Below are 24,630 nucleotides of genomic sequence, written 5' to 3' on the forward strand. Positions count from 1 at the left end.
TATAATGACACATCAATTGAGCTGTTGTCGTCATAATGAACTCGTGGATCGTTATGGTTTATCCATCAGCACCAAGAGAACTGATTTATTCAACGGGTCATAGTTTTCCTTTTCTCGTTTATCTACCCCGGACTTGACTATTTATGAGCAACTCGGCGGGTGTTTCTAGAAAAGCTGAGCACGCTTACCCTACCGGTGCACCTGATCCATGCCCCCTGGTTTTAGTGGAGTCCGAGTTGCTCATTTACTTTTATTACTTTGTATGTATGATTTTAGTTACTTTATGTTCTTTGTTGTGAATGTCTGTTTTCCATGTCTGGTCTTTGTCCCTGGATTACATTATTTTGACATCTTGACCTACACTTAGAAATCAATGGTAAAGGAAAACTATTGACCAAACTTTACGACAAACGTGATGACTTTTCATTCAGAATTGTCAACTTTCCTTTCATCCGTGGCAACATCCCTACGGCTCCTGCGTATGGAGTGTTCATATCACAACTCATACGTTCTGCCAGAGCATGCCTAAACTACGCAGATTTTTCGTATCGTGCTAGAACTCTAACAAATAGGCTTCTGGAACAGGGTTATGTTGCTACAAGATTGAAGTCATCACTATAGAAGTTTTATGGTCGTCATCATGAACTCGTGGATCGTTATGGTGTATCCATCCACACCATGAAAACTGATTTATTCAACGGGTCATAGTTTTCCTTTCCTCGTTTATCTACCCCGGAATTGACTTTTTATGAGCAACTCGGCGGGTGTTTCTAGAAAAGCAGAGGACGCTTCCTACCGGTGCACCTGGTCCTTGCCCCCAGGTTTTAGTGGAGTCCGAGTTGCTCATTTACTTTTGTTACTTTGTATGTATGACTTTAGTTACTTTATGTTCTTTGTTGTGAATGTCTGTTTTCCATGTCTGGTCTTTGTCCCTGGATTACATTCTTTTGATTACCGTTATAACCTTGGTTCCCTTGAATACTCTCTTACAACTGTCGAAACAGTATCAATTCCTCAAATTCTAGTAAAATAGTAGAATTAAAAATGTGTAGCACAATTGTCATCACGACAATGTAAGACATGTCAAAATGACAAAAACTCAAATTGTACTATGTGTGTTTTTTTTTTTTAAATTTGATGGTATTATTCCAGATTTTTGTAGACATATCTATATGCCTGACAATGCCGAAAAAATGTAAACATGTCTGGAAGAGTAAGAGCTACCAGGACAGAGCACAGTATCACAACACCTCCCGTTCCTATAAATTTTGCCGACTGTCTTCGATCCTTTGCTGATGTCAGAGATCTTTTGTAGGAGCTTGTTTGTTTCTTTTCAACAGTGAGTTCCTTCTTTGTCTGTTTTACCGTTTCAGCTAAAGCCTCTGGTGTTAAAGAAACTGCTGTTGGAAATAACCTTGCTGTAAAAAAAAATACAAAAACGAAATATTGTATTGAAGACGTTTTGTTATTTCTTACATATATAATTTTATTAAAAACACACCAAAATCAATTAAATGCAAAATTAGGACGACACAAACAATTCTTACAAGACGAAAACTTAAATAAACTATTAGTTGTTCAATATGTCTTATAGAGAAATATGTTAATTTGTTTTCGTATTATTTGTTTTCGTATTAATTTGATGCAATTCTGTAATCTTCAAAATATCAATATGGGAGATAGATCTAAATTTTGAAAATGCTTTTATTTTTGGGTTCCCTTTCTCGAATTCTTCTTTTCCCATTGCCTTGATCACCTTTTAGTAGTCCTTTTTCATCATTTTCTTACTCAATTACGCCTCATAAGTGATAAATACGGATATCACATGTTACAAAAGTTTTTATTAATACATTTAAGGTATCAATTGAAGAAAACTTCGTTTATTTAATGATTTGCGCCTAGTAAAGTTCGATCTCCATATCCCGTGCCCTTTTTGTCATTCCTTTTTTTATCCCCTTCCCTAGCACGCCCCTTAGACTAGGCGTGAATATAGTGAATAATCTCGTTGAAGATAACTGTCATGCTGCCGGTTGAAAGTCATAAAATACATATTTTACGATTGATAGAGGTTGCTTCTCGTATTTTTTATGATCAATGCATATCCCCCAATACAGACCATAGAACTTTTATAATGACAACATTGATATTATGGCAACTTATCCTTTTCTAGATAAATCCTGGTGCCTCTAGACCGATAAACCTGATCTGAAAAATCTATGTTTCGGTGGTATATTAATCTGAAATTACGTTAGGGCAAGTAGAGTAGTTGACAGTTGACAGTTCTTACATGCACAAGGAGTAGAACAGACTATTGGAATTCCATTCCAATATCCATCTGATTGACATCTCCTGACAGCGTCTCCTGCTTGTTGTAGCGATTCGTTAACACAAGTATAATTTGCAGTGTCACCAGGAAGAAGACCAGACAAAGAATACGTTGCATTATAGATATTACCAGGATCAGAGCAACTTATTTCTGAAAGAAATAAAGTAGCAATATTTTCAAGAAAAAAAATATGAATAGTCATTTATTAAATGGAACCTGCATCGTTCACACAATGTGACAGAACGGCATTTTTTATTTAAGTTATTAAACTTAAGCTAATTGATGAATGAGCTTAAGTCAGTTGAGGTTTTAGATTAATGCATGAAGAAATATATCATTTATGGTGTACAAGATTGACACTAAATTCAAACAAGCTTCTCCGACTTCCCTACGCAGACTATAGGAGTTCCAACCCATGTACCGTCTGCCTGCCAGGTTCCTACTTCGTCACTTGCTATATGTCGTGAATTTTGATACCATGTATAGGCCACGTCATCACCTGGCAGAAGGCAAGACAGGGCATATAAAGCATTGATGACTTTACCGGGGTCAGGACATCTTACCTCTGAAAATATTTCAAAGCTATTTATACACGTAAATTTGTGTCAATTTGCACATTCTAGGAAAATGATTAAAAATATCGTATACACACTGTATATGAAATCATATTGTTCAAATAAACCGAGAAATGTAATCTATGAAAAACCTAACGTACGTATACAGACTGCTTCAATACCGTCCCAGTTTCCACTACTTGTACAGGAACGTGTACGATTTCCGAAAATGTGAACAAAACCAGTTTTACATGTATACTGTACAACAGATCCCTGTTGTAATCCATTTGTTAGGTTGTGATTAGCCGTAGTCACAGAGGGATCTGGACAGGATATAACTGAAAAATATTTGTGAAAATGAATTATAATGTTTGAACGTCTAAATGTATGACAACAAAAATGTTTGTATAAGTTAGTAATAAGCTAAAACTATTTTAGGGAAACCAACAAGAGGAGGAAGAGGTCCTTGGGCAGAAAACGCAAGATGTCTTAACTATAATATACGAATGACGACAGCACAAACCCCGCAAAGTTGGATTCAATTTAAATGTCTCGAAAGAATGAATGTGCAAATTCTGCTTCATTAACGTCACAAGGAACTCTTAATAATCATAGTCATGTATGATGAAATTAGAAAATTACAGTAATATGTAATCTGAGAAAAAAATAGTAAAATGGTCACATAACTGCTATTAAATATATATAAGTTATACTAAGAGACATACGCATGTGTAGTCGAAAGGTTAGTACATTTATGGAATGTTTCTAATTTTTGAATCGGTCCAAACTTAGTTTTTTAGTATAACCTGTTCATAAATTAGAATCATTCCTTAATTTCTAATTTTCTAATGGATAACAGTCCAATTATAAGTAATTAATTCGTAATTAAAACGTTATCTTATTTTAGGATTTTTTTAATCGCGGGGTGCGGATCATACTAAAAGGAATCATAGTGTCAACCGAGATAATACAAAACTATCTGATTCCCTCAAAGAGAACAAACCAATCAGAAAGTTGGTTTCAAATCAATTAAATTATAACAAATGTACCGTTCCATCTTTGATGAATGTAATCTATGAATCACAAATAAGACTTCTGAGTTGTCAGTGTTTCATGTAATGATTTGGGTAGATAACATGACACCATGTTTTTGGTTTTGGCCATTCCTGTTTTTCTGTATTCAATAACAAAATGATATTTAAGTCTGAGGTATATTATCATAACATTTCTCAATAGATGCCATTTTATCACAGAACAGTTTTCTTTTAAACTAATCCGGCAAAAGATATACAAAAAACTTCAATAAAGCGGTGATATAATGGCATACATTATATATTTTGAGTAGTTCATGATGCTGTGAGTCATACGGCAATATATATTGACCGGGTTGGTCGGCCAGCCCAAAAATGTTTATATATAAGCAGAAGCGTAACTGGGGTCCACTTACTTTTTGGGAGAGACCAACCGGTCTATATATTGCAATTTAATCCGAATTGGCATGCAAGATTGGCTATATTATACAATAAAGAGAAAACATACATAACTTTCTTAAACCCTAATGTCACGTTCTTGATTTGAAATCGAGGCGGTCTTAATACTTTTTAAAAGCGTATTGTTTGAGTATGCAGAATGAGACCAAAAGGTGGATGATGGTGATAATTAAACTATTCAGGGACTACTACCCTTCCAAAGAAATTGTGTGCAGACTTTGAAAATTTCGCTCCAGAGCAGTTGGATACCGTGCTAGCAAATTTCTACGGAGATATGACGAAAAAGATGGACATCCGTATAAAAATTAACCGTGGCTTATAAAAAAAAATTAGTTATAATTTTTCATGTTAGACTACTAGTATTTGTACTCCCCTAATAATATTACAGTGAATATGCAGTAAAAATTGATGGTAATAATGTGCATATTTTCATATATTGTATGATAGAAATACATTTTTAATCAGCATTTACATGCTTTTTATTGAATTGGGGCTGTACTTTGGTAGAAGGGGTGTGAAAGCGTTGCAAACTTGACTAAGTTGTGTTGTCCAGCAGACCAAAGATAAACAAACCCAAAAATTACCAGTAAGATTTGGATATATCTTTCGGTGGCAGAATGTACGATAAAAAAGGTAACCCGATATTCGAAAACTTGCATTGTACATATACTATATACACGCAAGTCTCTATGGCAAAATTATTGTAAAAAGGAGCACTTACATTGGTACTACCTTATACAAAGCAAATTTTGAAATTGAGACGATTATACTCATTGAACCAAAATTAAAAGAATTTTTTTAAAACATATCCTGTATGAGTACATGTAATTACCATAGTTACCAAGTTTACAAGATCAATAAACCGCTCTTTGTATAAATTAAATGAGTTTATAACAAGAATGATGAACATAGTAGGTGTTAATCAAATTTTATTCAGTCTTAAAGTATAATGAAATATCCAATTAAATATTTAGAGAAATACCTCAGAGAAAGTAGCTCAATCCGCCCAAATCTTTTTCAGAGCGCAAGGTATCATCCCCACTTAAAAAAATTATTTTGAGAAAACTGCAATGGGAAATAATAGACCAGGATTACTTATGTCAGCATTAAGTAGAGACGCTTACTTAAATGAATCATTCTCTCGAACAACCTAGAAGAAACTACACATGTGATGCAACAAGAGATGAGATGAAGTTTTGCGGCTTTCACAACTTGCTAGCAACCAAACGTAAACATGTTTAGGATATTAGCTTTAGATCTGATTTAATTTATTCAACTAATGGAGCCATCAAATCAAGTGTTTAATAATCGTTCAGATATAACTATCAATTTTGGTCATAAAAACAATAGAAGTTACTGCTTTGTTTCTAAAACAATATTCATTTTCTGTTATTGTTCAATTGGATTCTAATAATCTTTATGAGGTAAAAATAATTCCTTTTGACATATGTAGTTATTTTGTAACTGATGATTGGTTGAAAAATATGCAATTGTCGCATGTTTTTGTTGGCCAATACATGATTTTATCGCACGGACCACAAATAAAAATTTCGACCTCGGACATTGTCAACGGTTCGATAGTGTAATTCTTTGTTTCAGTTAGGCTGTAAGCAGATGCAGCAACTGACGGATCTTGACAGGTTATCACGTGAACGAAATGATCAGAACTAATCTGCACATGCTTAATAAAACTGACATGAAACCAAGCTTTAAAATTAAACAATGTTGTATCCCGTCTTCGTGAGGTATACCTTAATTATGATCCTTAAATGTGAAAAAAACTTTTTAATGCATTGTTTAAATATTGATTTTCTTGGGATACTTTGTGCATTCAAAGCTACTGAATTGAAATTGTCTATGTGTCTATGCTGAAACTATCGCTATATATCATAACTATTTTGCCAATTTATGAATAGGCAAGACTAGAAATGATAGACTTAGGAAAAATGGTTTCATATATTCTGACACACATACAAAAATAAGCTTCATATATTTTATCGAATTTAGAACAACACGAATGATTTTAGTAAAACAAATAATCGTGTTTAAGATATAGTAAACTGTATTTTAAGAAAATAAAAATTCATTATACAAATTTGTAATCCTGATGCCCTGTACAATTCCAAACAACGCGTTAAAATAGAAACATTTAATTATTTCATTCGTAAATTATCCTGGCATGATTCCTAAAGAACATTTTGTAAAATTGTTTTGGTAAAATATATTTACTTAATACTTATACTAATATGAACCTACGAGCACGAATTGGAGGAGAACTATCCCAGGATCCACTACTTGTACATGTACGTATAAGGTTTCCAGATGTGTGAACATAGCCATTACCGCATGCGTATTGCACTACAGATCCATGTTGTAATCCAGTAACAGAAGTAAATGAGCAACTCGGACTCCACTAAAAAAAAACTGGAAGCATGAACCAGGTGCTCCGGTGGTGTAAGCTTCCTTCTCTTTTCTAGAAACACTTACCGTGTTGCTTATAAAAGTCAAGTCCAGGTTAGACAAAAGAGAAAAGGAAATGTACGACCCGTTGAACAAAGCAGTTTCCACGATGCAGATGGATAAACTCGATCCACGAGTTCATGATGGCAATCATAAAACTTCTGTAGTAATGACTTCAATTGTGCAGCAACATAGCCCTGATTCAGAAGCCTAATTGTAAGAAAACTAGCACAATACAAAAAGTCTGCGTGTTACCTGGCAAGCTCTGGAATAACGTATGATTTATAACATAAAAGATACTCAAAACCCAGGTCCTGAAGGGTTATTGTCATAGATAAAAGGATTAGTTGACAATACGGAATGAAAATTCATCGCGTTTTTTGTATATTTTGGTCAATGGTTTTCTTTTGCCACCAATCTCTAAGTGTAGGTCGAGATATAAAGCTGACATCACAGTGTCTGTAGTATCCTTTATCTCAAGTTATTCGGGCTAGATGTGATGAGCAAAATTCCAGGAACTAGCATTACTCAACAATAATACGTCATCTTTATAGCGGAAACTGATTTTCAAGGATCTAGCTAAACGATGTTCCTTCTTTTGGGTCAGATCATCTACAAAAGTCAGCGTCTTAAGAGTGAACGGAAATATCAGTAAGTAGAGCAGCACAATTAGTTTCCATTGGAATGCCGACCGTTTCTTGAAATAACACGTTCTTTTACCATCAATCAATGATATACACCAATATTGTTTGTCTTGCATCACAATATTGGTTATTTAGATAAAATTGTATATAATGGAGGGTTCTATATGACAAAATTGTCATAGTTTTTGCCATTGTATCAATTCAGACAAACAAGTAATATGTTTTAAGCATTATTTTGGGGTAATTAAATAATTGCTTACATATGAAGCAAGTGATTATATAAAGTACATCTACAAGTATATACATACGTGTACAAATTGGTGCCATACCGTTCCAAGTTCCACTACTTGTACATGTACGTATAAGGTCTCCAGATGAGTGAACGAAGCCATTGTTACATGTATAATGCACTGCTGATCCCTGTTGTAATCCATTAGTAAGGTTACGAGTTGTGTTTGAAACGAGAGGATCGGGGCAGTTTACAACTGAAGGACCTGGCATTGAAGAAAATTCACATTACTGACCAAAAAATACACTGAACAGAGAGAGAGAGAGAGAGAGAGAGAGAGAGAGAGAGAGAGAGAGAGAGAGAGAGAGAGAGAGAGAGGGTATTTAAGTATATTTAATATCAAAATTGATTTAACTCAACTGTAATTTTAACAGTTTCTACGACTGGTTCTAGACCAACTGTCCTATCAGAAGTATCGTAAGACTTTAAGAGATGTATCGGATAGAATTTCCTGTAGAGTCGGCTCCGGTACTGTTTAAAGCATTTGTAGATCTACTCTTAAGCCGACACTACTAACATATTCACCAAAAGAAAGACACGCCCCAATAAGTTTCTATTACTAAACAATGACACAATAAAATAAGTAATAACGCAAGCACTGTACCTGAGAAAACAGTTACTATAACCTCTGCAGTAACTTCATTAGATTGGTGTTGGTTGTTTCCCCAACGATCACCTAGATACACCATATATCCATTTGAATTGGTGCCAGAAGGTGTGAACAGTAAGGTACTGTCATTCGTATAAACGTAAACAACTCCACTGAATTTTGTGTCTCTTGGCATTGCAGATCCTACCCCATTAAATATCATTCCCGGATTGTTTTGACTACCCTTTTTTTCTTTTACCTACAGGTAGAAAGTGTTGACTTAATTTTTCTTTGAATGCAAAAAATACAAGTTTTATATATTGTAAATTTTGATATGCTGTACACGTGTTTCAAGGAGGAATCTCTCATCAGCAGCATTAAAATCAAAAATGTAGGAAGATCATAATCAAATATTAGTTGATACAAGAAGTACTTATAACCAAATCTTTCGAAAGAGGAAGCCAAATCCATCACCGAGAGGTTCTACCATATGCAATGCAAGGAATGAAGCCCCGGTGTTTTACGTATTTTTAAATTTGGAATACTGCAACTTTTCATAAAAATGGGAGATATGTGATAATATTCAGGACAGATAAATGAAAAACATGCACTTTGCAATGGCAATGGACAAAATTCAAGTGATTTGATAACTATTTTATAGAGGCTTCCTATTCAAAGGTATATATAAGCGAGTGAGAAAAGGAGTGGGGATGGTGGAGGAAGGTTGCGGAAGGAAAATGGAAATACCAGTTTAAAAGTATATTTCACATCACATTTATACTCAATTATTAAATATGATAGTTAATAATACAAATAAAACTATGCAGACATACAATGGGGATTTTCTACGAGTACTTTTATTATAGAAATCTAAATGCAATGCTTTTAGTAATGTCAATTGTCTTCAAACTAAAAATAAAACAATGTTCAATACTAACAAAAAATGTAGATTTGACAAAATCTACTCTTATTTATTACTCTCTTTAATAAACGCCAACCATTATCATGACAAAAAAAAAAAATAAGTTATTGATGCTTATCGATACTTTCCCGGATAATTAACATATAACTGCTTCTCAATGACCCATAATTCAATCTGAAAGGAACTTTTTTTTTTTACAAAATCCATGAATTATTGCTAGTAATTGACTCCTTATCCTTTCTCGTTGATAGTAATTAAACATTTTTTTTCCTCCGGTTCGTTTGTTTACAAATTTTGAAATACTCAAAATCGTTCCTTTTTGTCGTTGGGTTTTGACAGGAGATAAAAGAGAGCATATACCTGCACCATTACTAGTGATGTATCGAGGCTATGTACAGTTCCAAAATTTATGGTATCCTGACTATTCAATCCATGACCTGCAGTGAGATTTATCTGAAAAGCTTTATCTAACTGGAACCCTTTAAGAACAACGATTGCATTGTCTTCTGAATACTGTGATGTTCCTAAACCATCACCACGAACAAATACAGCTCCTTCAAATCGTTGAAACATAAGTTCAAGTACGTATGAAAAGTAAGTAGACATGTTTATAAGATAAAATTTCTGTTATAAGAAAAAACATCAATGAAAAAAGAGATTTCAGTCGTATTCAAACTGATACATTGCATGGATATATGTATTAGACAGGAAAATTACTTACAAACATCTGAGAACATCAACTAACTAAAACAACACCCCCCCAAACAAAAAATAAAAAAAACAAATAAAAAACAAATAAAAAACAAACAAACAAAAACAAAGACAAAAACCTAAAATCAAACCAAAACAAATCAAAACATACAAGAGTAATTTAGCAATCCGGTCGCCACTAAAAGCTGACATGAGGTGCTTAGGTAATGTTAACGTTCTATAATTTTTCTAGAAACAACCGCCAAATTGATGATAAAATGTTACGTCCGGGGTAAACCAAAGAATTATATAAAAAACTATTAGACGGTGAAAAGATCGGTTCTCATGGTCAAATGGACACACAAAAATGATCAATGAAATTATGATGACGACTATAAAACTTTTGTACCGACGACTTTACTCAAAAAAAACGTAACCCTGTTCCAGAAGCCTAATTGTTATAAATCAAGCACGGTACAATAAATCGTTTTGGCGAGATCTTGCTAAACGTATGAGTTGTGAAATAAAAATACATACGCAGGTGCCAAAGGTATGTTTCCACAGATGAAAGGGAAGTTAAAAATATGAGATGAGAAATTATCGCGTTTGACGTATGGTTTAGTCAAGAGACCTCTTAACACATCGCTCGCTAAGGATAGTTCAAGAAATGAGTTTATAATGTCTCATATGTTCTTTATCTCAAATACAAAGGAGCTGACACGATGTATGCAATCCTAGGATAGTTTACAGATAAAACGTTATTATTACATGTTCATCATAAATTGTTCATATGTTCTTAAATTGACTTTTCATATACATTTTCAACTGATTTTTTATTATCTGATTCCGTAATTTAAGGGATTTGCGTAGAGGAATATCTATTGGACAAATACACTGCCAATACATCATAAGTATAATATTGAGGAGTCTTCTCTGTAAGTGTCTGACGCCATGAAAAGAACGTTGACATTGTTTTGATTCGCATTTAGTCTCAGAGGCGAGGCATTCAGTTTTCCATACGTTATAATTTTAATGGTTTCGACCTGCTAAATGATTCCTTCCGGAGATGTCACGAACTGTTCAAAAGAAAATAAACATTAGAAAACAACTGTATCTTCAATATACACCTTTTGCAATACCATAATGGAATGTATATTTCACAATGCTGTCACTATCTTTTAAAGACAAAACTTAGGTATTATTACCGTTATAGTCTTTAGATCGTCCGTCATTATAGGGCACCCACAGCTTCACGTTCACTGAGTCGTATCCGAATACAACACCACCCAACAGCATCTGATCAACGTTCGTATTCTCTTGAAATATGTTTCCTAATGGTAATTGAGAAAATTACTACATCTATTTGAATACATCATTCACATATGCATGCATATTTATTTTTCTAGTAAACACTCAGAAAAAAATTAATATACATTGGTATATCGATATTAAATGAGATAATCAATATGAATAAGAATACATTTTCTGAAAAGGGTTTGCAACGCCTTCAGACGTTTGTTACCCAACTAAATTGTATGCATATATTTTTAAACTAAATAAACCTTGCGATGGTATAAGGTTACAAACAATTATTTTTTTTCTCGAAAATTCGTTCATTTGTCGATTTTGTTAATTATCTTGTTTGTAATTGGTAATTCTGAAATTACATCAGTTAGTGCTTTGCATTGTTAATTATAATTAATACACACCTTGTCCCTCTGATATATAACCACCGTCAAGGTGCACCTGAGCTATTACAAGATCAGGTAGTGTAGGACTAAAGTGCTGCTGAAGCTTAAAACAGTTTGCTCCAGTATCTACAAACCATAATGCATTATATAACTTTGATGAATTATTCTTAGGGAAATATGAATCTATTACCTGACGGAACGCCGAATGTAATAATTGGTATCGAGGGTAATACACTGACTGTTTCGTAAATGATCAATCGACAAATATTTTATTAAACTGAACCATAATGATGTCTTCAAAATCCATGAACTTATTACCCGACCATGTTAGATCACGAGATCACGCTGTATCTGTTTTTAACGTTGCAGAAAGGGTAAACCCCGAGAACATCTGAACTTTGAATAACCATTATATGGTTATGTCACTTTTGCATGGTCAATGGCAAAAACAGCTGACCAGGTGAAAATAATAATCAAGGCTTTTTGAGTAACTAGTTAAAAGTTTGCACATTATTTACCATAGAAAAAAAAACCCACTTATGATCAAGTTTATGTTAAAAGATGTATCGAAACATGATTTAATACATATTTACATAACAATTCAAATACTGTACGCAAAGATATCTTTCAATAGCACTTTGTGATTTATATAAAAAAAATAATGTATACAAGATATCTATTGATATTTAGTGAATACTTGTGTCAATCTGTAAAAATATTTGATTTATATATACATGTATATAATTTACGATTGATTTTAGGATACAAAAGTGATTGTTTTACTTTCTCAATAAATAAATGTGTATCTTCTCACCGCTTACGGGTATGCTGAGATTAAAAAGAGGTGGAGGGAAATCACTAGTTCTCCATATCCTCGCCCTTACGTGACCACTGTCATACCAGCCCCGTATAGAGGATGGGCCATTATAGTCTGTAGCTGATCCTGAAATATTAGACGTTGAGGTATTTTTATATCAAATAAACTACATAAACACTTATTAGAGATTCAACGATTTATAAGACACAAAATGCATTTTATTTTCTTCTTCTTTTAATTGCCAAAAGAAACATGTGAAGTGGCATACTAGTTGGTTTCGTCATCCAGTGATTTATCAAATCTGTAACTGATGATTTGGTTACTTTAAAATGTTATATAATTATTTATCAAGAAGTTCTAATCGAACAATGGAAGACAAATACCGTTTGATAATACATCTAAATCAAAAACTTTTATGAATTGAAAGGGCGTCCATGCAAATACTAGGTAGTGGGTGACACTTGACAAATTTTGTTTTCAAATTTTTTTCAAACATGTTGCAAATGCATCCTTTCACAAGTTTGAAAGTTGGTTTTTGATTAACTGCAATGGTAAAAGGGGAAAAAATAACACAGAAAACATTGAAATTAATTGAAAATGGATATAACTCTTTTATTTTATGCATAATTTGGTTATTTTCTTTGGGAACTTTAAAATCATTACTCAGCCATACATGGTCGAATGTAAAAAGTCTATTTGTAATATTTGACATACCTATAATGTAAACATTACATTGGAACAAACAAATCAGTGGGATAAAATTTACCATGTACAACACATATTATATGCCTGATGCCCGATTTTTACATGGACTGCATCATGGACCTAAACTTAGAAATCGATGGTAAAGGAAAACTATTGACCAAACTTTTCGAAAAACGTGATGACTTTTCATTCAGAACTGTCAACTTTCCTTTCATCTGTGGCAACATCCCTTCGGCTCCTGCGTATGGAGTGTTATATCACAACTCAGACGTTATGCCAGAGCTTGCCTAAACTACGCAGACTTTTTGTATCGCGCTAGAACTCTAACAAATAGGCTTATGGAACAGGGTTTTGTTGTTACAAGATTGAAGTCATCACTACAGAAGTTTTATGGTCGTCATCATGAACTCGTGGATCGTTATGGTGTATCCATCAACACCATGAAAACTGATTGATTCAACGGGTCATAGTTTTCATTTCCTCGTTTGTCTACCCTGGACTTGACTTTTTATGAGAAACTCAGCGGGTGTTTCTAGAAAAGCAGAGGACGCTTACCCGTCTGGTGCACCTGGTCCAGTTTTTAGTGGAGTTCGAGTTGCTGATTTACTTTTGTTACTTTGTTTGTATGATTTTATTTACTTTATGTTCTTTGTTGTTTATGTCTGTTTTCCATGTCTGGTATTTGTCCCTGGATTACATTCTTTTGATTACAGCTATAACCTTGGTTCTCTTGATTACTCTTAATGATTCATATATATCATATTTATGAAATAGTCGCGTTTAATAAAAGAATAAACTTTAACTTGAATTTGAAAAAAGAACTGTACCTGTATAAGCTATTCCCGGAGTTATTGCAGAAAAAACGCCATCCGCAGGGGGGTATATTATTATTTCCACATCATTATAAATGTAAACGAGACCACCGTAAGGAATATTTATATCATCGTCTCTTTGTGCTGTTCCAACGCCTGTAAAAATGTAGTCAACCCCGTCTTTTACTACCTTGATCTGAATATCTACTTTCACAGGAATTTCGTTGAGGTTATGTGACAGGTGTATATTGCTCGTAGACTTCCCTTGGATGACAATCCAATCGGTGGTAAGGGATGGTGGGTTCCATTGGTGAGAAATGTTGACTGATATAAAATTATTATGATTTTATTGACAAAATCGACAAATTTGTTGTTAACAAGCAAAAAAAAAAAAAACAAAACAAAACAAAACAAAAAAAAAAACCAAAAAACAAAAAACCAAAAAAAAAAAAAAAACAACAAAAAACTATACCTGTATATGTGAGATATATGATATTTTTTTCTACAGTATATAAACACAACGCAAAATAATTTCAACAATCTTCCCGGGATTCAATGATTTTATTTGGTTGCAAAACGCGGTGTTCTATAACATAACCAAATCGAAGATTTAACACATGTTTGATGAAAATTTCATCCATAAATAACGCATATTATTCAACCTGTTATTTTAAGATTCTAAACGTTGTAAAATAGAAAACAATATAGATGAAAAATAAAACGAATATTTGGAGCAGTAATGAATAAGAAAGGAGCTGTACAAAAGTAAAAAAAAAGCTATCAATAAAGACTCTAAGTACTTTCGATGATCATGTGGTTTTTCATTCTCTTAATATTAAGATTTTTCACTATCAAAGACAAATTAAACTTCAGCGCCCCATCATATGATTCCTTTAAAATTTTTTGTTATTTTATGTATATGTAATTCATGCCATTGTTACCGTTTCAGAGAGTTACAAACAAAGTTGAACATTCATTTTGGAGAAAAAACACAAATTATGGATCTCAACGTGTGAACTTTTTTGAAAAAAAAAATCATAATTTGGCATGTGCCATCTACACCCTATTTCGTCAATTGAAACTCTTTTAAAAGTATCAAAATGTTTTTTTTCGAATTTTAAATCAATAAACCTTTTTTGATGCACATTCTTACCTTGAAAAAATAGTATTGCAGAACAAATTCGAATAAGGATTCCCATTTTCACATTATAATAACTATATGTTTAATAAAATGATTAATTACGTTAGACAACAAAATCAAACATGCCTTCAGAGGAGACAGTTCACCATTTAAAATTAAGAAATACCCCATTGAATTAAAGGATATATTAGACCCGCCTATATATTACAAATTTATATGGAAGTTTCAAAGGTTGTTATTAATTTATTAGAATAACAGAAACAAAATCTATACCAAGTGACTATGCTCTTTCTTGTGTATCAAATACGATTAATTTTCAAGTCTTGTCTATCAATTTCTTAACCACTTAGAATGAGGTAAGTAAAAAACATGGTCAATTATCGCACATCAGAATTAAGTTCTCAATTCTTTTAAAGTATACTATACCAAATACTTTCAGTGGTTGGAATTGTCTTATTTTTCTCCTAGAAGACCTCGAACAAACTAACTGTAAAATTTTAAGATAAAGAATTGCCTTCATTTTAGGCTCCACTACGTCGAAATCAAGTTCAGACTAATGGATTAAATTTCTTACAAATCTGTATGAGGAACACTTATCTAACATTTTTTTTATATTTCAAAAAGAAAATTTAGAGTCACTGAACGTTTTTGCTTGCAATTGAAATAAAAAAATCTCATTACATTTTCATAGAACATTTTCTGACCAATTGTCTCCCCACTGAAAAAAAGTTTATGAAATTAATGTATATATCAGTTTATGTCCCAAACAATAATTTTTGAAAAAAATAAAAACATTTTTTTTTTTGTATATTCTCAAGCACTATTTACTCGCTCAAAAAGAAACGTCCGTATGAGTTTGCAGGATGGCAGAAAAATAATTCTCCGTGTAATAGGTTTCATCTGCCCTAAGCATAAAATAAATTTACAGGTATTTTATTAAACCTGAAAGACACAATTTTAATTGGAATACGACATAATCTTTAAAATTATATCCGGATATGTGTTAAATAACGTTCTTTACTTATCACAGTTTAAGCATGACTCATTGCATTTATAGACGTGCGTGAAACAGAACACCTTAAATTGTTGGATCGTTACGGTGTATCCATCTTCACCATGAAAACTGATTTGTTCAACGTGTCTCAGGTTTCCTTTTCTATTTTGTCTACCCCGGACTTGAGCAACACGACAGGTGTTTCTAGAAAAAAAAAGAGGACGCTTGCTCTACCGGTCCACCTGGTCTATGCTCCCAGTTTTTAGTTGAGTCCGAATTACTCATTAACTTTTGTTATTTTGTATGTATTATTTTGGTTATTTTCTGTTTTTGTTGGTTTGTTTGCATTTCTTGTGTGGTCTTTGCCCCCCCCCCCCCCGCAAAAAAGAGACCAAAACAAAACAAAGTTGATTTAAATAAATTATTAACTGTAGGTATATATATCGTCAAATAAATGAATACATAAAAAAAAAACTGTAGATTTATTTTTAAAAATATATTCTTCAAAAGTCGATTGGACAAATAGTTGAAAAAAACGTCATCTGCAATTAACTGTATACATATGCATATGTTGATACACACCCATTCAATATAAGGTAAACACACATTTTACTTTTTTTTCAGATAGTTGGCCTCATGAATATTGCCTGGCCATTGAAGGATTGTTTTCATTTGTTGGTTAGATCACTGGATATAAACCACTATGGGTCGAATCGCAAAGCGATTTATGTTGCAGCGTAAACGACGTAAAGTCTTTTATATTAAAAAAGATTAACCAACAATTAAAACAATTGTTATCGTTTAATTCTAACACATTAGAAAACAAAAATGAACTACAAGGAATTGTTTCTCTAATATGAAATCGATATTTTTTTCTCAACGCGGATAAATTCTGTCATTGTCTTCAACCAACAGCTCCATATATAATACCCATGCATGCTGTTAGTTCAGTGAGATACCACTGAAGTAAGTTCGTCTTACAGAAGGGGAATATCAAGTTATGTTATACAAACTGGACAATGTTGGTCGATAACGCTCATTCTTTGTGCAATTTAAAATTCACATATTTATGCATATTGACAATAAATATAACATTTATGTGTTTAAACCACCGTCAACCAAGGTCTACTTTAAAAAAAAAATACTGTGTAGACAATTTAAGTAAATTCTATCGACAATAAAGCAAACATTCTGCAAGTAATAGAAACAATATGATGAAGACAATTATAACGATTGTTTTATAATGTTTATTGGAGAGTAAAATGTACTTATTAATAACAAATAATAGATTTCAATTTAAATATACAGAATCAAATTTATGGGTTTGACTTACTTCTGCATTGGCGATTCTGAACGTTAATGTGCAAATATCATCAAGAAAGTTTTGTTTAATTAAAGGAAATAACTGTGGTATATTTTTTATTGTTCGGAACTATGTAAAAGCACGCTAACAATCTCGAGTAGGTGGAACATATGCCTTAACCCAATATTTAACGTGTAAATATGTCTTGCGTTTTAACGTCAAATCCCATTGGAAACAAAAATGTCAAAAATACATGTTTGTCTAAGGTATAGCATTTTCAACACCATAATCGACGTCATATGTTGCTCGATATTGTTTTGAATTTCTACTTTCATATCATTTTCGATTCGGAACTGGAGTTGTCTTTTAACAACTCATATTGTGGTAATTGACCTATTTCTAACAGTGGGCGGTACTTAAGGGACGTTTCTGCACTTGTATCAGCCAATAAAGAATCCTAAATTAAAATCCGCCATCTTGGTTTCTACGGGACATACTTGTGTACAAACAATGTTCGTAACATTTCGGAGATCATCGGTCAAAACCGTCAAATTGAAGGTAAACTAACAACTCTGTGTTAATCTAGAAGTTCCAAACCCCCTCTTTCTACAAAACTGGATGGTGTGTTCTTCCCTTTGCGGAAAGCCAGTAGTCAGACCCCTAACAGATTTTCTGTATTAATAAACACCAGGGGCTATATTACATTAACATAACTTTTCTGTTGACAAGTATAAATTCTTGTTCACACACACACACACACACACACACACACACACACACACACACTAGAAACTAGAAAAAAAACAATGCGGTTATTTATGTGGTGTACCCGGCAAATTTTCTGCTAATCCCGAACCTACCCTTGAGATAAACTAGTCCTTAACATCATAATCAACTATACAAAAGTATTCATGTATATTTGATATGTGATATTGCATGCATTAACACATGTACGATGTAGCACAAAATTTGTAGTCCATATAAAATTTTATCATAATAGTGCCTGCTCGAACTGAAAATAAAATGCACATGTACATGTATGCTCTGTTATTTAACTTATTAAAATAGGCGTAACTTAGTTGATCTTAATCTACAGTTAGAATATGACTACCATTTTATTATTCAATGTCATTTTAATTGTGTATAAATGGTGCATCAGTTGGCCTTCAATGGGAAGGGGACGGGTATTAAAAATATCCATGCCTCAACTTTCAACTTGTCAACTTTCCTTTCATCTGTGGCAACATCCCTTCGGCTCCTGCGTATGGATTGTTCATATCACAACTCATACATTAAGCCAGAGCTCGCCGAAACTACGCAGACTTTTTGTATCGCGCTAGAACTCTAACAAATAGGCTCCTGGAACAGGGTTATGTTGCTAAAAGATTGCGTCATTACTACATAAGTTGTACGGTCGTCATCATGAACTCGCGGATTGTTATGGTGTATCCATCTGCACCATGAAAACTGATTGATTGAACGGGTCATAGTTTTCCTTTCCTCGTTTGTCTACCCCGGACTTTTTATGAGCAATTCGGCGGGTGTTTGTAGAATAGCAGAGGACGCTTACCCTACCGGTGCACCTGGTCCATGCTCCCAGTTTTTAGTGGAGTCCGAGTTGCTCATTTGCTTTGTTACTTTGTATGTATGATTTTAGTTACTTTATGTTCTTTGTTGTGTATGTCTGTTTTCCATGTCTGGTCTTTGTCCCTGGATTACATTCTTTTGATTACCGCTATAACCTTGATTACTCTCTCATATTAAGATTTTACAAGTTTTTTTTTAGTTCAGATTTCATTCATGTTGTCAACAATATGCATATGATTATGGTTATGAATTATGAAAATGGAGAATGCTCACACATGTTGTTTACCTATCAGGGGTATAAACTACAGTACCTGTATGGGATAAACTTCCCATTTTATAGGGTATAGGGCAATGGAGCATGGGGAATGGGGCAATGGGGAATGGGGGATGCGGCAATTAGGCATGGGGAATGGGGGATGGGGCAATAGGGAATGGGGCAATGGGTAATGTGGCATGGGGCGAATGAATACTTTTGATTGGTCAATCAAACATATTGTTCTGCCTTTTTCCGCATAATTTTATGACAGCAATTAAAGTAATTTTTAAACAGGCTTGTTTTAGAGTAATAATTAATTATTACAGGTGTCGCAGTTCATTAATCATTGACATCTAAAAAAATCTTAACCGGAAGTACATTTGTTATTGATTGAAAATGTTCGCGCTCATACGATTTCTAAACGTAAATTATTTTTGAAAATTTATTCTGAAATAATTAAATAATTTTGTGAGAACACTCGTATGATTTTAATAGTGACAAATAAAACACATTGAGCAATAATAACAAGACCATTTAAAAAGATAATAAATGTTGATTCCCTTTCAATTGGCAGAAATGTGCAGAAATGTCATTCGTTGCAACCACGAAAAGGATAATAATGCCGTTTTTAATATATTATACAAGAATTTTATACCATTATTGAAATAAAAACTGTTCATATCCTAACAATATGCAGGAATGTGTCATTTTTAAGTAATTGAACTGCAGTCAATATGTCACAGCCATCAAAATAATAATTATATAGACAATTTAACATTTTTTACTATAATTTTAGACTAACAGGTTTATTTAAATTGTTCCCACACGTACACTTTGCAAAAATATGACTTTTGAAGTTTTCTGACCGAAATATATGTTTCACAACCACCACCCGGATACTAATATTGCCATTTTTAATATTTTAACAACAGTTTGTGACCATTATTGAAATTAAAATTGTTCACACTCTCACAATCTGTCATTTTTGAGAAATTTATTGAAATTAAGTAGCAGTCTTTGTAAGAATCATGCAAAATATGAAAAATGTGATACACCCTAAAAAAGCCACATATTTTTATTTTTGTAATTAAGTTGTTTTATGGGTCTATACTATGAAATGTGTAATTATTCATTCAAATCTGCCTGCTCTTAGAAGATATTCGACATTGAAAATACAGTAGATTCTATTGTATTTGAGCACATTTACAGAGTTATCTCCCTTAATTTTGAAATCTACAGTGCATTCTATATAATTTATATCTCCTAAGATCACAGGTTATATGAAAAAACACATGTTTATTTCTGTTTACTATGACATTTCAAACAAAATATCAAAAATAAAAATATGTAGGCTTTTCACCCATGAATCACATTTTGCATGATCCTTAGCTGGAGTGCTACTTAATGTGTTAAAGCCTCAAACATGACACTTTTTGACAATTTTAACATATAAAACAATAATATAAGACAATTAAGGATATTTTTAAGTGTGTGCACTCATTTAATTTGAAAAAAAAATCTCAAGAATTCGGTCAGAAATATATGTATCACAGCCATCAACATAATAATGATATAGACAATTTAAACATTGTTTACTATAATTTTAGACTAATAGGTTTATTTCAACTGTTCCCACACGTACACTTTGCAAAAATATGACTTTTTGAAGTTTTCTGACTGAAATATATGTGTCACAACCACCAATCGGATACTAATATTGCCATTTTTATTATTTTAACAACAAATTTTGACCAGTATTGAAATTAAAATTGTTCACACCCTTACAATCTGCAAAAAATACGTCATTTTTGAGAAATTTTATTGAAATAAATGTATCACAGCCACACATATGATGTTTATTTTAACAATTTTAACAGTTTAAAGAATTATTTAAGGCCATTAAGATAATTCTAAGTGTTCGCACTCATTTAATTTGCAAAAAATATCTCATTTTCTAGATTTTGGTTTGAAATATAGGTGCAATAACAATCAACGACAACCTTATATGGACAATTTTAACATTTTTAAGAATGATTTTAGAAATCAAATTCATTCACAAGTTTTACATATAGTTTTAGGTTTAAGAATAGTGTGGATGATTATTGCTCATGCAGCTCGGAGTGGCGATAATACAAATGTAAACAATGCAAATATCGAGTGATTTCGGTAATTCTCGAACTCGTCGGCGAGATTCTAAAATCAATATTGATTGCACAAAAAAGTTTTGCAACATAGTGCATTATATGTGTTTGATAAAAAATTTACTTTACTTTTTCATTCGGAATGGGGAAAGGCATTTGACGACGGGAAATAAGTCGATGCAACGGGGAATGGAGCAATGGGGAATGAGGCTATAGGGAATATGGTAAGCGCAATGGGGGATGGGGCTATGGCGAATGGGGCATGGGGCAATGTGGAATGGGGCAATGGGGATGGGGCTATGGCGAATGGGGAATGGGGCAATGGGGTATGGGGCAAGTGAGAAGTTTATCCCATACAGGGACTGTAGCACGTGTACATTTAGGTCAACACTGAATAAACCAACCGCCTGAATTTATTATAAGTTGGGGAGCCAGCTTTTATTTAAGCTATTTTTTCTTATTTACAGATTGAGCCTGTTTTAAAAATGGCATCGTAAAAACATATCAGACCTTCATGGATGTACAAAATGTACACGTACATCATTCAAGTGTGGCAACCTGTATTGAAATACCTGGTCTGATAATTGAACACTTGTTTTGGTGGCTGTGTTATCTTGTACAAGTCTAATCCCATAGTAAATGGGGCAGTGAAAAAAATTGCATATACTGTATATTAAGCAGTCTACATACAGTTGCGATCACTTCTAACCTCTCTTCGATCCTGTTAGGATTCGCTGTCATAGAACAGTTCTAAACTGTCAGAAACTGTTCTGACCCACGAAACACCTTGTCACCTTCTCTGGCCGAAGTTCATACAGTACAAGTACGTGATTACCTAAAAAAGGCGTAGTACCCCAATACACATTCATACGACGGCAAGGAAGCCTTGCTAAGTTTAAGCTTTATTTTTTTTCAATTTTTTCATCTATGGCATGCAGTACCAACAAAAATTATTGCCTGCCGTACTTGCTACGCTCCTGACTTTAAAGAATTTAGACTCAATTCTTTTTGGTTGCAGATCTAAGCACCGGTATGATACAGAGTACCTATATATTTTGACAATTTTAAACAGTTAATACAGAATTTTTAAACCTTTATGGAACTTTAAAGTGTTCATACTCGTACACTTTGAAAGAATATGACATTTTGAAGAATTTTGACTATGTATACACACATTTTTGAAGAATTTTGACTGAAATATATTAGTAGCAGTCACCCATAAGGTAGTAACATTACAAAAAATAGCATTTTAGTCAATAATGTTAGACTCTCAAGGAAATTCAAAGTGTGCGCACTTATACATTTTGCAAAAATATGACATTTTTTAAAGAGATTTGACTCAAAATAACATGTCCCATTGCCCCATGCCCCATTCGCCATAACCCCATCCCCCATTGCGCTTACCATATTCCCTATAGCCCCATTCCCCATTGCTCCATTCCCCGTTGCATCGACTTATTTCCCGTCGTCAAATGCCTTTCCCCATTCCGAATGAAAAAGTAAAGTAAATATTTTATCAAACACATATAATGCATTATGTTGCAAAACTTTTTGTGCAATCAATATTGATTTTAGAATCTCGCCGACGAGTTCGAGAATTACCGAAATCACTCGATATTTGCATTGTTTACATTTGTATTATCGCCACTCCGAGCTGCATGAGCATTAATCATCCACACTATTCTGAAAACTAAAACTATATGTAAAACTTGTGAATGAATTTCTAAAATCATTCTTAAAAATGTTAAAATTGTCCATATAAGGTTGTCGTTGATTGTTGTTGTACCTATATTTCAAACCAAATTCTAGAAAATGAGATATTTTTCCAAATTAAATGAGTGGCATCCACCACATGATAATTATATTGAAAAAAATAGCATTTTAGTCATTAATTGTAGACCCCCAAGCAAATAAAATGTGCTCGCACTCATACATTTTGCAAAAATATGACATTTTAAAATAATTTTTACTAAAAAAAAATGTGTCGCTACCACCACATGATAGTTATAATGAAAAATTTAGCATTTTAGTCGTTAATTTTAGACCCTCATGAAAATAAAATGTACATGTACTCATACATTTTGCAAGAATATGACAGTTTTTAAGAATTTTGACACAAATTTATATGCTGCAGCCACCACATGATAATTATATTGAAAAAAAATAGCATTTTAGTCATTAATTTTATGCCCTCAAGCTAATAAACTGTGCTCGCACTCATACATTTTGCAAGAATATGACATTTTTGAAGAATTTTGATACAAAGTTATATGTTACAGCCACTTTATGAGAGATATTGAAAAATTTATCATTTTAGTCATTAATTTTATGCCGTCAAGCAAATTAAAACTGTGCCCACTCATATATTTTACAAGAATATGACATTTTTAAGTATTTTTTTACTCAAACTAATGTGGCGCAGCCACCACTTACATTGAAAAAATTAGCATTTCAGTCAACAATTTTAGACCCTCAAGCAAATTAAAAGTATGCGCACTTATAATTTATGCAAGAATATGACAATTTTAAAGAATTTTGACTCAAACTAATATGGCGCAGCCACCACATGATATTTATATTTAAAAAAATTGGCATTTTAATCATTAATTTTAGACCATCATGGAAACAAAAAGTGCATGTACTCATACATTTTGCAAGAGTATGACATTTTCAAAAGAATTTTGGCTCAAATTGATGTGTCACAACCACTATATGATAGTTATATTGAAAGAAAATAGCATTTTAGTTATTAATTTTAGACCCTCATAGAAATTAAAAGCGTGGGCACTCATACATATGTTGGATTATGACAATTTTGACAGAAATATATGTCAGAGTCACCCACATGATAGTTGTATTGAAAAACTAAGCATTTTAGTCAATAGTTTTAGACCCTTATTAAAAATAAAACTGTTTGCACTCGTACATTTTGCTGAAATAAAGATGTCACAGTCACTAATATGAAACTAACATTTTCAATTTCTATGTTTTCTACAGAAAAGATCATATATGGAAATTGGAAGTGTTCATACTTATATTCGTTTGCTAAAAGTGGCATTTTGAAGAATTTCGACCGAAATATTTAGGTATAAGTCACCCATTTAATACTAAAATTGTCAATTTTAACATTTGTAGAATGATTTGTGACCCTTATGTTATTAAAAGTAGTTTTCACTCAAAAAGTACTTTGTCAATCTTGAACTTCGTGAGAATTACCAA

General features: G+C 32.9%; 1 protein-coding gene across 1 annotated transcript; it reads right to left on the reverse strand.

The window, feature by feature from the left end:
- Positions 1-840: 840 nt before the first annotated feature.
- Positions 841-15,267, reverse strand: LOC148613912 (uncharacterized). The gene is made up of 11 exons (XM_088590396.1): positions 15,143-15,267; positions 14,005-14,313; positions 12,470-12,598; positions 11,674-11,781; positions 11,170-11,295; positions 9,635-9,828; positions 8,368-8,611; positions 7,783-7,968; positions 3,042-3,218; positions 2,288-2,476; positions 841-1,418 (listed from the first exon to the last, which is right to left on the reverse strand). The coding sequence occupies exons 1-11, from the start codon at positions 15,186-15,188 to the stop codon at positions 1,144-1,146; spliced, it is 1,983 nt and encodes a 660-aa protein (XP_088446522.1). The 5' UTR covers positions 15,189-15,267; the 3' UTR covers positions 841-1,143.
- Positions 15,268-24,630: the final 9,363 nt, after the last annotated feature.

Source organism: Perna viridis, chromosome 6 (assembly GCF_037379345.1).
Source record: "Perna viridis isolate PV_CMFRI_1.1 ecotype Kerala chromosome 6, ASM3737934v1, whole genome shotgun sequence".
In the NCBI taxonomy this organism is placed as follows: Eukaryota; Metazoa; Mollusca; class Bivalvia; order Mytilida; family Mytilidae; genus Perna; species Perna viridis.

What these genes read in the sequence shown, in the direction of transcription:
- LOC148613912 (XM_088590396.1), bottom strand. Translation starts at nt 15,188, where the DNA reads ATGGGAATCCTTATTCGAATTTGTTCTGCAATACTATTTTTTCAAG. An exon ending in TCCGGGAATAGCTTATACAG is followed by an intron (nt 12,599 to 14,004) that starts GTACAGTTCTTT and finishes CTAATATTTCAG; the next exon opens with GATCAGCTACAGACTATAAT. An exon ending in ACGATCTAAAGACTATAACG is followed by an intron (nt 9,829 to 11,169) that starts GTAATAATACCT and finishes AACGATTTGAAG; the next exon opens with GAGCTGTATTTGTTCGTGGT.